At 38.2% G+C, this 14,494-nt stretch overlaps 1 protein-coding gene across 1 annotated transcript; it reads right to left on the minus strand.

The window, feature by feature from the left end:
- Nucleotides 1-162: 162 nt before the first annotated feature.
- On the minus strand, nt 163-6,383 carry LOC4340344 (serine carboxypeptidase II-2). The gene is made up of 10 exons (XM_015787453.3): nt 6,044-6,383; nt 4,174-4,281; nt 3,789-3,884; nt 3,597-3,689; nt 3,413-3,498; nt 2,827-3,093; nt 2,011-2,144; nt 1,424-1,519; nt 1,023-1,131; nt 163-630 (listed from the first exon to the last, which is right to left on the minus strand). The coding sequence occupies exons 1-10, from the start codon at nt 6,342-6,344 to the stop codon at nt 466-468; spliced, it is 1,455 nt and encodes a 484-aa protein (XP_015642939.1). The 5' UTR covers nt 6,345-6,383; the 3' UTR covers nt 163-465.
- Nucleotides 6,384-14,494: the final 8,111 nt, after the last annotated feature.

Genomic DNA, 14,494 nt, shown 5'->3' on the forward strand with positions numbered 1-14,494 from the left:
TACTCATAGAGAACTATATTGAACAAGTATAGACAGGTAGCAGGAGCATAAAGATTTGTTCATACGGATTAAAGGAAGATGAAAAATAAAACTGGACATAACATTAGCATTCAGCCACATCTTACGGAAAAGGAAATAAAAATGTATGCTGTACACACATCCTGTCGACAACAATGTGAACATTCACCCTTGATTAATAGTTTTGTTATACACAACAATGTTATACACATCCTGTACGACAACAATGTGAACGTTCACCCTTGATTAATACTTTTGTCTTAGGTTCATATCAATATCAACAGACAGTGTCGATTCGTGGCACGAAAACTATTTCATGATTTTGTTCCCTATTTTATTTAGGGAAGAATTGTTACCAATATATGGTACGAGTTCCATGTGATACTAGCAACCCCGTCTGAGTTACCTTTTGTGATCTTGGTAATATATAATTGTAGCCAAAATATGTTACACATCACTGTAAAAATCTTGAACACTGGGCATTGGGCTCCCAGCCAAGAATGATTTGATGAGAATTAGAGCCTGTTTGGGCCTATGCAGAGGAACCTCATGACCTGCGCCCCTCACAGTCACGAAGTTGAGTCCCTTGTACCCTTGAGTCCAGCCACCAACCTGATTGAACACAAACAGATTCAGAAGCTACAACTGGAGGATAGATTCCCCAAACAACATAAATAATTGATCTAGTAACAAACAAATGATAAACACAAAGAATGTTGTAGCCTGAAACAGCTAATGAGCCATATGACTTGTGAGATTTTTCTCCTGGGAGCAAGGGCTCTGCCAGTGATTTCCTGGCTCCCTGCAACTCTAATGCCAGATAATTTCAACTTAAAGTTAGGTGACTAGACCATTAGGAGTTTAGGACATATGTGCCACTAAACCACATACCCACAATAAAACTATGAGTTGTCTAGGACCAGACGTATTGTGCACAAAACAAACCAGAAACTATCAAGCTTTTGAACATTCATGGTGTTTTTTAGTCAAAGAAGAGACCCTACCTCACCATCATCGTCATACCAAGCATTCCAAGGGGTTACCGTTGGAAGTTTGAGGGCATTGATGCTGTATCTAGTTGATGTTACTGGAAGCACTGCATCTGTATCTCCACTGGTCAAAGTAAAAGGAAGATCGAAGCAAATAAAAAGGTGTTTATCATGCATAACAAAAAGGGAAAAAACTTGCAGAATGACAGCGAATTCTGGGGAAAATAATGGATGCAGGATATCAGTTGTACTTGCCATGACAAATTTATACCCACCTTTTTATATCCTAACTATTTTTTTGAACATAGAACCAATTGAAGCAGGAAGCTATGGTAGCAAACGAAATGGATCTAACTTTGGGTGCCTGAGTGGACAAAGACCTATTAAGTACACAATAATACAAAGCCAGGAATCACCTGAACACCCATATACGAAGACCATACTGTATAAGTTCATGATAGATATGCAGCACAGATCTTTCGCAGTCCTTCCAGTTAGTGTTAACAACATCACTGCAAAGAATGTAAGTGTCAACAAGTTAATAGATTAGACAAGAAAAAAACTAGTTTCCTGACCTTCTTATCAACAAGAAGAGAGTTCGAAATTCATGTTTTCCAATTTCAGTTACTTGGAAACACTGGATCACAATAATATATTAAATTGTGCCTTATTGGTCTGAAAAATAATTAACTTAATCTAGGATGCCTAAAAATACTCAGACTCAAATTCAAATAGAATTCTCCCAATGCCACATGTTTTACACTACTGGAAAGTCCTACATTGAGGGAATGAGTGGAGCTGTGGAGGCGGGGTCAAATTTTAATCCTGATAATATATGGAAATAATTGCAGCTATGAAAAGGCAAGAGCCTTCCACAAGGTTAATTGTAGAGATGTGATAAATAATCCTCTTCAAAAGCATGAAGAAATGAATCATCATTAGTACTCAAGCGTGCCACAGCAACAGTAATATCAACCGAGTTTCCAAAAAACATAAGATTTACCTGCAGGTTTCCCATTTAGATTTGTTGATGATCGGACTAACATGAAGTGCCTTTTGCACCTCAGCCAGATTGAAGTATACAGTTGAATGCTTTTCAGTGCATGGATCATACCGCTCTCCCATTTTCCCAACAGACTATAAAAAGAAACCATCACTGTGAATCAGATAAATACAAACCATCACTGTGAATCAGATAAAAACAAACATATACATAGAGGAGTTTATGAGCAGTGTGCGACCAATTGCACGCAATACAAATGCATATGGTCAGATCAAGAAAGTTTCACCTGCTTGTATACAATCAGTTTTTGTGCCCAAGCCCAGAACTCTTTTGGACGTCTTTTTTAAGTAGATAAAATATGGTGCTTTTCACTATACTGTTTTTCTTTTTTTTTCTGGAGAAAAGCATTACGATTTTCTTGATTCCACTAGAGTTACTTAGCAACCAACTCAATGCATGCATGGCTAAGTATTAAGACCATTAAATTTATTTTAATAATACTCCCTCCGTTTCAGGTTATAAGACGTTTTGACTTTAATCAAAGTCAAACTGTTTCAAGTTTGACTAAGTTTATGGACAAATATAGTAATATTTATAATACTAGATTAGTTTCATCAAATCAATAATTGAATATATTTTCAAAATAAATTTGTATTGGGTTAAAAATGTTACTATTTTTTTCTACAAACTTGATCAAATTTAAAGCAGTTCGACTTTAACTAAAGTCAAAACGTCTTATAACCTGAAACGGAGGGAGTATCATGTAAATGTAAAATATTAAAACTCAACTTGAGTTGCAGGAGCTTCAATACTTACATGTAACCTTTTCATGACTTTGTTCCTTGAGGAGGCAAAAGATGCATGGCAAGTAGGTGTGAAGATGCTATACGAATCGATATTCCCAGCTTCGTCACTAGCAATGTCAAGAATCTTATTACACTGTGAAGATGTATGCACAAAGGACTCGTAGTCACAGAAAACATTCAGTAGCCTGTATGTTTGATCAGAAATCAAGCCATTGGTCCACATGAATTGAAATATGCCAAGGTGATCGTGGAAATCATCGAACAGAGCATTTCCTGCCTGCAAAAACATGTCATTACATACAAAGAAAATAAATTAAATAATACAGTTCCTGGGAAAATGGCATGTTCGAAATGAGAATATATGTATTACGAGGTGCATTGCATTTTATCAGCTAATATGTTCAAAATTATTGTAAAAAGAGACACATCTTAAGGGAAGACAAACACAAAGGAAATCACTTCCATCATAATTTCAAAATGATGGCAGCTATGTAATTGGTGCCTTAATCAAAACATATGATTTGCTACTTTTGAACTAAGCAATCAAATTGCATAACAAAATTAGAGAACTAGAAGCAAAAGCACCAAAGCCATACCATATAGCCCTTTAGATTGATCGATTTGTCTCCAGTGGCTTCATGGTGCCTCTTTATAGCTTGTGCTAATTGAGGAACATAGTGGCCTAACCAATTAAGATTTAGTTGGGCTTAATTTTTTTAATAGTAAATACAAGAAATAATGGATGATATAGAAATAGAAGCTCATAAAATAGTCGCTGACCAGCATAACTCTCTCCTGTCACGTAGAACTCACGCCCCTTATACTGAGGAAATCGTTCAATCCACTTTGTTAAGAACGTCAAAGAATCATTGGCTGTGAAACAAGAAGAATATCAGTGAGCAAACTATAATATTGTTACATCTGGGGGACATAACTTTCATTTCAACCACATGAAAAGCAAAGTGAAAGTACCAGTCCTGGCATCCCCATTATTTAATATATCATCAGAGGCGTTTGAGTACGAATAACCAACACCAACTGGTGAATCAAGGAACAAGATATTTGCCACTGCAAAATTTCAGGAATTGTTAACAAGTATATCATACCAACAACCAATCTAGTAGTCCAATAAGTTATAAGACTGATATAACATATGCACTCCAGGGTGACTAGAATTAAGAGAGAGAGAGAGAGAATGCGAAGGAGGGCCAAGCTTCTTCCTTTTTATGAAGAAAAGTATCCAAGTTCATCCTGACAACTAGTAGTAGGGTGTATCAAAATGATAAAAATAAGAGAAGACGATACCATATAAAGGATTTAAGTTAGTAAAGGCAATTTTGCTTCTGTTGAATATTACCTTGGTTCCACGAATAGGGATTCAGATGTACACCCTGTCCATCTGCATTAACATGAAAAGGTCCCACTTCTTCCGCAACGCCATATGCAATTGATGAGCAACCTGGCCCTGGAAGATTAAATGCAGTAAAATCAGTAGTGTGCTCTCAGAACTCAAGGATCGTAGCACTGCAACCAAATGAATTTCATGGAGAAACTAATGCATAATATTTCAGTTAAGGTTCTTAATTATCATTTATCAATACCACAAGAAAAAAAAATCAGATTCACCGACAACATCTTGCCTCATGTAAGAATAGAAAAGTTGTCCTGGTCATCTTGAAATATTTTAAGAGAGAAACCATTTTATGCCACTGAGTTTACTCTAGTTCAACGATTTGCCATCGACTCCATCTACAATATGCCACTGACTTTTTCAATTTTTTATACAATACACCATTGGAGTGTATATTTTTCAAAAACTGCCTAAAATGCCTTTCAAGACTTACAAGAGGTTACAATTGATTGACCTACAAAAATATAAAAAAATTTGCGTAAACTCCTTGCATAATATAGAACTGTGTGTATATATCAAGATTTTCATTTTGCATGTATTATCTTTAAAAATATATAATTTATGTTTTATATGCTAATAGAATACTTTGTGTTAATGTTCTTTTTGTACATCATCATTCACATGTTATATAATTTTTTTTATGCAACTATCTTTCGTGTATGTGATTCCTCTTTCATATGCTATATAAAATAGTTTTTTAGAAAAAAAACATGAAAGAAAATCTTAAAATATACACACAAACTTTAATATTTTGTAAGAAGGCTAAGTACACAAAAACTTTCATGTTTTTAGAACTTCTAGTGGGTCAAATAATTGTCTTCTCTTGTATGACCTGAAGGGTATTTTAGGCATTTATTGAAAAGTATCCACCCCAATGGCATGTTGTAGGAAAAAAATGATAAAGTCAGTGGCATATTATAGAGGGAGACAAAGTCAATGGCAAATCGTTGAAATTAAGGTAAACTCAGTGGCATAGAATAAATTCTCTCATATTTTAACTATAAAAAATTATAATAAGCTGGCTTTAGAGGATGTATATGAATGCTGTGTAGTGGAAAATTTTGATAGGTATTGCTGGAAGCTTGGAGGTTAGTTCAGTAAAGCCTAGTACATGTGAAAACAAAAGGGAAAAATCACAAAATTAAACTATAAGAGTTCTAGATAAGTGCTAATTGTGGTGCCCAAATGTGAAATATGATATGAATCAATAATAAGAAAAACTATACCAATTTTAAGAACCCGAGTACCATACAAAAAATATTTGCCCTTTCGTATCTCCAAAATAAAAATAAGTTTTTTTAGTAAGAAATGAAAATGAGTTTGATCCGGAAATTGTGTAGAGACAACAGCCCCTCCTCATCGGAAGAAGATCCACTGACGTTACTGTTCACCGTGACTGACATGTGGACCCATCACTCTCGGGCCCACATGTCAGCCACTATGTCTGAGGATCTCAATCCTCCTCCGTCTGCGGATACTTCCCCCCTCGAACGAATTACAGTTACTTGTGCATTTCTACCACATCAGTAATAACTAAAACCCTCGAGATATCAAATCGACTAATCTCCATGTACTAGTCTTAGCATAATCCCCACCCCCCAAAACCCCAAATTGTGCATCCGAATCCTGCAGAAGAAAGCTGCTCATCAGATAAGGAATCAACGGAAGGTAGCGACTTTCCCCCAACCACGAACGCAACAGCTATTCGTCGTGCGTCTCGGACTCGGATGAGAAAACAGCAGCAGCAGCAGCAGCAGTACAAGTCAACAAGAGACCAAATCGGAGAGGCGGGGCGGTGGCGGCGGCGGGCGCTCACCTCCGTTGAGCCAGAGCACGAGGGGCTTGGACGCCGGGTCGTCGGCGGCCTCGAAGAACCAGTAGAAGAGCGAGGCGCCGCGCTCCTCGCTGACGGCGACGTACCCGGCGTACTGCGCGAACCCGACGTCGAAGTCCTGCCCGGGCACCCGCGCCACCCGGTCCCGCTCCTGCTCCGCCCGCCACGCCTCCCCTCCGCCGCCGCCGCCGCCCACGGAGGCGGAGCACACCCCTCCCACCACCACCACAAGCAGGAGCACGAGGAGGGAGCCGATGGCGCTCGTCGTCGTCGTCGTCGTCATCGCGGCGATCTCGGAGAAAGTGGCTTGCGTGCTACCAATGGGGGTACCAGTAGTAGTAGTAGTAGCTTGTTATAATGAGCTACTATTCCCCTCGAAATTTTATTTGATTACTACTTACACCGTTTCAGGTTATAAGACTTTTATCAATGTCTATATTCATATAGATGTCAATAAATCTATATATATATATATATATATATATATATAAAAGAATGTGGGCAATGCTAGAAAGTTTTATAATATAAAACGGATATAGTATTTTTTTAATTTTAAATTTTAAAAATAAATATTTTTAAACTACTCGCTCCATCCCATGATAAGCTCATTTTTAGTTCGTCCCAAAATAAGTTTGCTTTTAAAGTTATATCATATCAAAGTCTGTGAAAGTTGGAAATAATTGTATCGGAATTTGATCAAGTATGGATGAGTAGGATGAGTGAAAAATAAACTTATTTTATGACGGAGACAATATAATAGAGTTTGGTTTTATGAGATATATTCTAATACTAGATCAAAGAAAGTGTCCCTTTCATTCTATAAAAAATACAATCCTAACTACGAATCTAGATTTTAAAAATAAAATTTTAAGTAGCATATTTTTAAAAATTAATACAGTACTTAATAGGCAAAATTGCTACAGGACACCCGAAAATCGTGTAATTGGCTGTGAGACACTGCAAAATATTGGCTTTGCCCACGGACATTATGAATGTTGTGAAATTGGCTGTGAGACACCGGAGGCAATATTTTATAATTTCCGAGATAAAAGAGGTCAGATAATTTTCTAAAAGACCAATCCACCCCTGCGCAACTGGTATGCCACGGCATGCCGGCATGGCGTGTGCGCGCCGCGTCGCGCCGCGCACAGACGCGAATAGGCCCGTTCCTGGCGCGTTCCTGACATCAAGCTAGCAGGAGATTCCGCATACAAAGAAAATCTCTCGCTCGTCTTCTCCGCCTGCGCCATTACTGTTTTTGGCTGCTTCTTCCACCTCAATCCTGCACGGCGATGATGCAACTCCTTTTATAATCCACTCAGAAGCTAATTGGTCTATGGCACCAGGAAATATTTGTCACCAAAGGACAACTTAATTAGTTAATTAACTGACAGCTGTGCAGAGAACGTGTCCTCCATTTAGAAACTAAGCTCCGCCGTCCACCGCTATCGGCTTGAAACCGCCGCGCCGCGCACTTGCCGCCAGGACTCGTCGGGTTTGCCACAAGGATCGATTTACTGCGTCATCATCACAGCTCCAGTGGCCGCCGTCGTCGCCGTCCTCAACACCGTCGCTGGCACCGCCACCGTCGCCAGCCCCACCATCGCCTAGGGTTAGGGTTTGAGACTGGGAAATCGGGTTGGGGAGGGAGATGGACAGCTGGGCGCAGGGGTAGATTGATCTTTTAAAAAATTATTTGACCTCTTTGTCTCGGAAACTATAAAATATTGCCTCCGGTGTTTCACAGCCAATTTCACAAATTTCGTAGTGTCCGTTGGCAAAACCAAGATTTTACGATGTCTCACCGCCAATTACACGATTTTCGGGTGTCCTATACCAAATTTTGCCTACTTAATAAGTTATTCCCCTCGTGGTCTCTCGTGGAGTACTGGAGTGGTGGGCTCACCTCACCTGCGATGGCGAAATGATTGGTGGGTGGGTGGTACGGCTGTGTGTGTGTTTTTGGTCGCTCGCCGGCGGAAGCAAAAGAGGAATTTTTTTTTCGCGGGAAGAAAAGGAGGAATCTTGGGGCATCATCGGCGATGGGGACGTGCGACTTGGCAATTCTTTTTTTCATTTTTCAATTCTACTCGCTTTGTAAAAAAAAAAACTTAACTTCTAAAATTTAAATTTTATCCAAAAAAAATACAACCTCTATCATCCTATCTACCCTTAGCATATAAAATAAGGGTGTGTTTGGTTGGGTGGATGAGTCTGGATGGGAGATGGCCGCCGGATTTTCTGTGGTGTTTGGTTGGAGGGCAAGGTGGATGGGGCGGCCCGGAATAGGGAATATTCTCTCGATATGCTGGATGAGTGCATCCGGCCGATTTGGCTGGATGAAGCCATTCAGTTTTGGTCTGGGTGATGTGTCTTATTCTGATTAGGTGTGGTTAGTTTGATTTTCTGTTAAGCAAGCTCCAAATGATTTTTTTCTCCTAAACCGTCTATCTAATTTATGATTTGATTACACCATTATATTTGTTATAATTAAATATTAAAAACAAGATCTCGGATGATTATATTTTGATAAAAAAATATATATGACAAATGGGTCCCACTAACTTATGGCTTTTTCCATCCATGCTATATCCCTGCAACCAAACAAGAAATTGGATTGCCTTATCCATACAAATCAAACAAAAAATTGGATTGCCATATCCAACAAAATATGGATGGCCATATCCCATCCATGCATGTCCGTGAACCAAACACACCCTAAGATGTTTTATCACTTCAATACATTTTACTTCATCCGTTTCATATTATAAGATTTTATAACATTATCCATATTCATATATATAGTAATGAATCTAGCCATATATGTGTACATAAATTCATTAACATCTATATGAATATGGGCAAAGCTAGAAAGTCTTACAACCTGAAACGGAGGGAGTACCTATCTATCACTCTTACTACTTTTTTTAATGATTGAGGATATTTTTGTCATTCTTACTTTTCACTAATTTTGCCTTGGGATGCTAAGAATGGATTTATTTTTTTAAGGACTGAGTGAGTAGGATCGAAGGTGGGACACGTCAAACAAACTGACAGCCATAGATAAAATGAATTCAGATTTTAGCAGATATTCAGATATAATGTGAATTCAGGTTTGAGCAGATATTGGCCCGGCTTGAAACAGTTTTTTATTATTTTTTTTACACGACAGATTGTTTACTTGATTTAACGTAATATCAAGTGGTCTAAACAAACCACTGGAAGAAATGTTCTTGAGAATCGTATTTTCACGAAAATGACACAAATATCCGTCGCAAAAATCTAGAAAAAGAAAAGCGAAGACAACAGGGATATTATGTGAATTCATATCTTTATGGATCTTTTTCTTTCATAGAAAATACTCACACAGACCACTAAATACACAAACGCTCAACACATGTTTAAATGGACGAAATTAATACTACGTCGAGAACTAAAGATTCTAAGAGGATGATAAAAATATAAAAAAAAGTTTCTCATATTCTAAACTCTACTTCATTTTTTAATTTATTGAAGCAGTTTAATACTCCCTCCGTCTCATAATATAAGGGATTTTGAGTTTTTGCTTACACTGTTTAACCACTCGTCTTATTCAAAAAATTTTAGAATTATTATTTATTTTTTTTACTTACTTTATTATCCAAAGTACTTTAAGCATAACTTTTCGTTTTTTATATTTGCATAATTTTTTTTAATAAGACGAGTGGTCAAACACTATAAGTAAAAACTCAAAATCTCTTATATTATGGGACGGAGGGAGTACTAGAGTAATTACTAGCTATAAGTTTGTATTATAGGCAATATATATTTTTAAGTTTGTATTACTAGCTATAAGTTTGTATTATAGGCAATATATATTTTGGGATGGATTGAGTATTTGTCCCGGTAGGTAATTGGGGTTACCGCTAGGTACATGAGTAGTGGTGGTGGTACTAATGCTACCTTCTGTATTAGTATAGATTTGTAATTACTAAGATTTTTTTCTGTATTAGTATAGATTTGCAATTACTAAGAAATTTCTCAGATAGGATTTAAATCACTAATATCACTAAATTTTGTTGAGAGTGTACCCATAGATTTAGTGGTGGAAGAATTGAAAAGGACATTTCTTTAAGGAAAAAAATCCGTGCCAATTGAATTTCTACCTAACCAGAAAAATTACTTTAGAGCACCCCTTTAGAAACTCTACCCTCCAAGATTTTTTTTTTTGGATGATATTTACCTATCCATTTCACATTCACCACGTTAGCATCGAACCAAGTACATCAATTCAACTTTACTCGATACCACCAAAACAAAAAAAAATTGATAATATCTACCTATTCATCTCACGTGCACCACGCTAGCATCGAACCAAATACGTCAATTCCAATTTACTCCCTTGGAGGCTCATTCGATTTAAATAATATCCAAATAATCATTATTGTATGAATTGAAACCTTACAATTTTTTCTATATGCATCATTCATAGATCCTTCCAAATTCACAAGAATAATGGTAGGATTCTTAGCATGAAGTGAGATCTCTTAGAAAAATTCATATGGATTAGAGTAGTGTCATTCTGTTTTTTTTTTCTATTCCTATAATTTGAAAATCTTATGAACCGAATAAGCCCCTAGGCGTGTTTGAGATGACGAAAAATAACAAGATACGCAAAACTAGATGAGTCATTACTTATTAGCGCACGATTAATTCAGTATTAACTATTTCAAACTTTAAAAATGATGAAGATGATTTTTTGAGTAGCTTTTCTATAAATTTTTGGGTAACACGTGTATAAAAAAGACAAGGCTGGGGGTTAGGGAGAGTGTATGACTCAACAAACTGACTTATCGAAGTCGGTAAGAGAGAAGACGCTCATATACAAAACATTGGTCTGTAAATTTAACTCATTTCTAGTTTTCCATACATATTATAACATTGGTCACCCTTTGAGCATTCGCTCGGGGGCTATTTCTATCTAATATTCTTTCCTGAGTATTGATTTCAGGAAAATTCTATTCGACATTGACGAAGGCTCCATGTCTCTATGGTTCTACACCAAGATCGACTAAGACGAGTATGACAAATGTTGACAAGGCTTCGTCGCAGATTCTACACCTTCTCGATCGCTCAAGAACGGTTGGTGGATCTCGACAAGGAATACAAAATGAAGAAATGGTGTACCCGTCGAGATAAAATTTCTTGACTTCAATCCAAATTCTCGATTACAGCAAGACGGGAGACTTAGTCGTATGCTATGTACTTTCTTGGTTGACGTCGGAGATTGACTCAGACAAACCCTTTAGGTGCCCGCACGAGGCTGATAAAGGAATTCTAACGTTATCTCTGAACTCACCGAGAACGGTCACGTGAGCACGATAACAGTTACTCCAAGGTCTGCGCGCGGTTGAGAATATGAATTCGTTCATTTGCATCGAAGTCGGGGGCTACTGTCAGGGTTATGGATACCACATACCTAATAGTAGTTGACTAAATCTCGACAGGACCCACCACATACCATGTCTTATACGGATACAACCTTCGGATATAGGAGAAGTTTCGCATAAGGAAGGATGACTAGAGTTCTACATGGAAACGACAAGGACTACTCGGAATGTATCCATATTAGTTTCCCTAATTCTACTTGGACAAGAGGACACCTATGGGTATAAATACAAGGCCCCCTAGGAGGAGAGGGGACACAGACAACATAGACGCCACAAAGCCACAAGCCAATACAAGCCAACAAACGCCAAGACAAGCCATCGGATATCGACATCAGAGATACGCCTGGATCGACCCTATCCGGTACCTACAGAGGCTGGTCGTAGGGATCTAGCGTTGTCTCTGATCTCGCCGGACACGAACTCGAGGAGGAAGACTGCCCTGTTGTCGACTACGAGTCAAACCTTCAGACCGCCATGTCGACAACAGTTAGATAGGCTACCCCAAATATTGTATTGGTGTGATTATGGTGAATAAGAGCAATACCGGCTTTGGCCAACAGGATGTAGGGTTATTACCTGACAATTCAAGGGCCCGAACCTGTATAAAAATCCTCGTCTCCATCTCTTTTACCTCAGTCTCGCATATACCCTAGTACCAACGATCCCCATACTTTGCAAATACCGGAATCGCGCCATCAAACGTCGACAATAGTTACTCTCTCTCTTTTTTCTGCCGAACGCAGCCACAGAGCTGCAACCGCATAGCATAGTTTTGCTACTCTTACTAGTTATTATGATGGCAACCAGGGGTGGATCCAGCGTGGGTGCTGTGGGGGACTCGAGTCCCCCCTACCCCGCTGGATCACCATCGATAGAAGGGGAGATGAAAGAGAAAGAATAAGGAGAAAATAAAGAGTAGAGAGAACTGAAGAAGGAAGAATGAGATGAGTCCCCCTTAAATCTTAAATCTTGTTCTAATCCACCCTGATGGCAGCTACATCAATATAGCCGCAGCAACATACAACAATCTTAATCGTAACACGCCTAAGTATCGAACAAAACTGACTCTTAATGTGTCTTCCCTCCCACAAATCGACCCTGATGCATGAGCAACGTTACAAATACTAAGTGGGTTCCCACTTATTCAAAACGTTTATATTCGATACTCTACTTTGGTTGAGTTTGTTACGAGGAGATGGGAACAATTCTCCTGCGCATGGAGAACGGAGCGGTCTATTAACACGTGATTAATTAATAATTACTCCCTCTGTCCCAGAATATAAGCAGTTTTAGAGTTAAACACGGTTATTAAGAAAGTAGATAGAAATAAGTGGTGAAGGTTTGCGATTTGATGAGCAATGGAGGTAGGTGAGAAAAGTGAATGGTGGAGGATTATGATTGGTTGGGAAGATAATGTTGGTGAAAAAGTTGTTATATTTTGGGATAAATACCGAGGGCTAAAAATTGTTGTATTTTATAACGGAGGGAGTAGCTTTTTTTTTAGCGGTATTCCTGCAGGTCCACCCTCGAAGCAAAGCTGCAACAGAGAGTGACCGTACTGAGCTAATCAGAAGGTGGTGTTTGGATCCAGGAACTTAACTTTAGACCATGTATTTAGACACTAATTTAAAGTATTAAATATTGACTACTTACAAAACTAATTACATAAATGAAAGCTAATTTGCGAGACAAATTTTTTAAGCCTAATTAATCCATAATTAGAGACTGTTTACTGTAGCATCACATAGGCTAATCATGGATTAATTAGGCTCAATAGATTCGTCTCGAGAATTAGTCCAAGACTATGGATGGGTTTTATTAATACTCCATGTTTAATATTTATAATTAGTGTCCAAGAAGAATGCGACTTTCTTTGGTGCCCTGATTATCTGTCCGTAGTCCGGACTGGTAATTCGTTCTTAAAGATTAAGTTAGGTTTTATCGGTACAGTAGACTTGGAAGCAACCTGTATCTGTGTTAACAAGGGATTCGATCTGGTAAGCTCTCTGCATCGTAGTGCTGTTTCGTATAGAAGAAAAAACAGATTATAGCAAGCGTAGGAGTACACGGCTCTCTCACGAAATTCCAGCTTCTAACAGTATGTTGCTGAAATTCAATCCAATCAACAGCATGGACGCTCCCCGCAAAAAAAAAAAAAAAAAAAAAAAAAAAAAAAAAAAAAAAAAAAAACAGCATGGACGCTGGGTTGTAGTTGAGATCACATTCGTTTCGCATGTTTTCCACAATGTTTTTTTTTTTAAAAACAAACTAGCAAAGGCAAAAGCTTTGTCTTTTTTTGTATTGATAGAGCAAGGACATATTTCCACATTTGAGCCTGTAATATTTGAACTTTGGCAACTCCATATTGCTGCAGTTTGGCGTTCAAAAATCTCTATTGTGAGAAGAGGATGCACGAGTTAATTAGTTTTAAAATTAGTAACATACTCATACGCATTACAATACAATACAATAGATCCATATAATAATTAGAATGGATTGTACCTGAACGCGTTCTATAACTTAGGAATGAGGATATATTAAGAGTATGAATACATGGTGGCACGATGTGGTACTCTGATTTGGCAAACAAAAGCGCCATCAAAGGTGAAATTATTTATGTGGTTGGCCGAAAAAGGACGCTGCCTCACGGCGGATAATCTAAGTAAGCGTGGTTAGTCGCACTAACATGTTTGCCAACTTTGCTGGGTGGGTGATGAAGATTGTGAGCACCTATTTGTGTCTTGCATCTACATGACCAGGATGTGGAGAATGATCAAGAGCTAGATTGGGGTTGGCTTCCTGCTGCCATCTGAGTCATGCTTAGACCTAGGAGAATGGTGGTTAGCAATGTGGCAAAATTTTCAGAACAGCTACAAGGACGCCATTGACAGCCTTATACTGCTTGTTTGTTGGATGGTTTGGAAGGAAAGAAATACGCGTGTGTATTTTAGAATCAGCAGCGCTCGGCAGGTTTCCTGTTTGGTTCAATTAAAGAGGAAGTGGC

The sequence above is a fragment of the Oryza sativa genome, chromosome 6 (genome assembly GCF_034140825.1).
Source record: "Oryza sativa Japonica Group chromosome 6, ASM3414082v1".
NCBI lineage: Eukaryota > Viridiplantae > Streptophyta > Magnoliopsida > Poales > Poaceae > Oryza > Oryza sativa.

Coding starts and splice junctions, on each gene's coding strand:
- LOC4340344 (XM_015787453.3), bottom strand. CDS start 6,344: ATGACGACGACGACGACGACGAGCGCCATCGGCTCCCTCCTCGTGCTC. Junction 4,282..6,043: donor CGTGCTCTGGCTCAACGGAG/GTGAGCGCCCGC, acceptor TTAATCTTCCAG/GGCCAGGTTGCTCATCAATT. Junction 2,145..2,826: donor AAGTCATGAAAAGGTTACAT/GTAAGTATTGAA, acceptor TTCTTTTTATAG/TCTGTTGGGAAAATGGGAGA.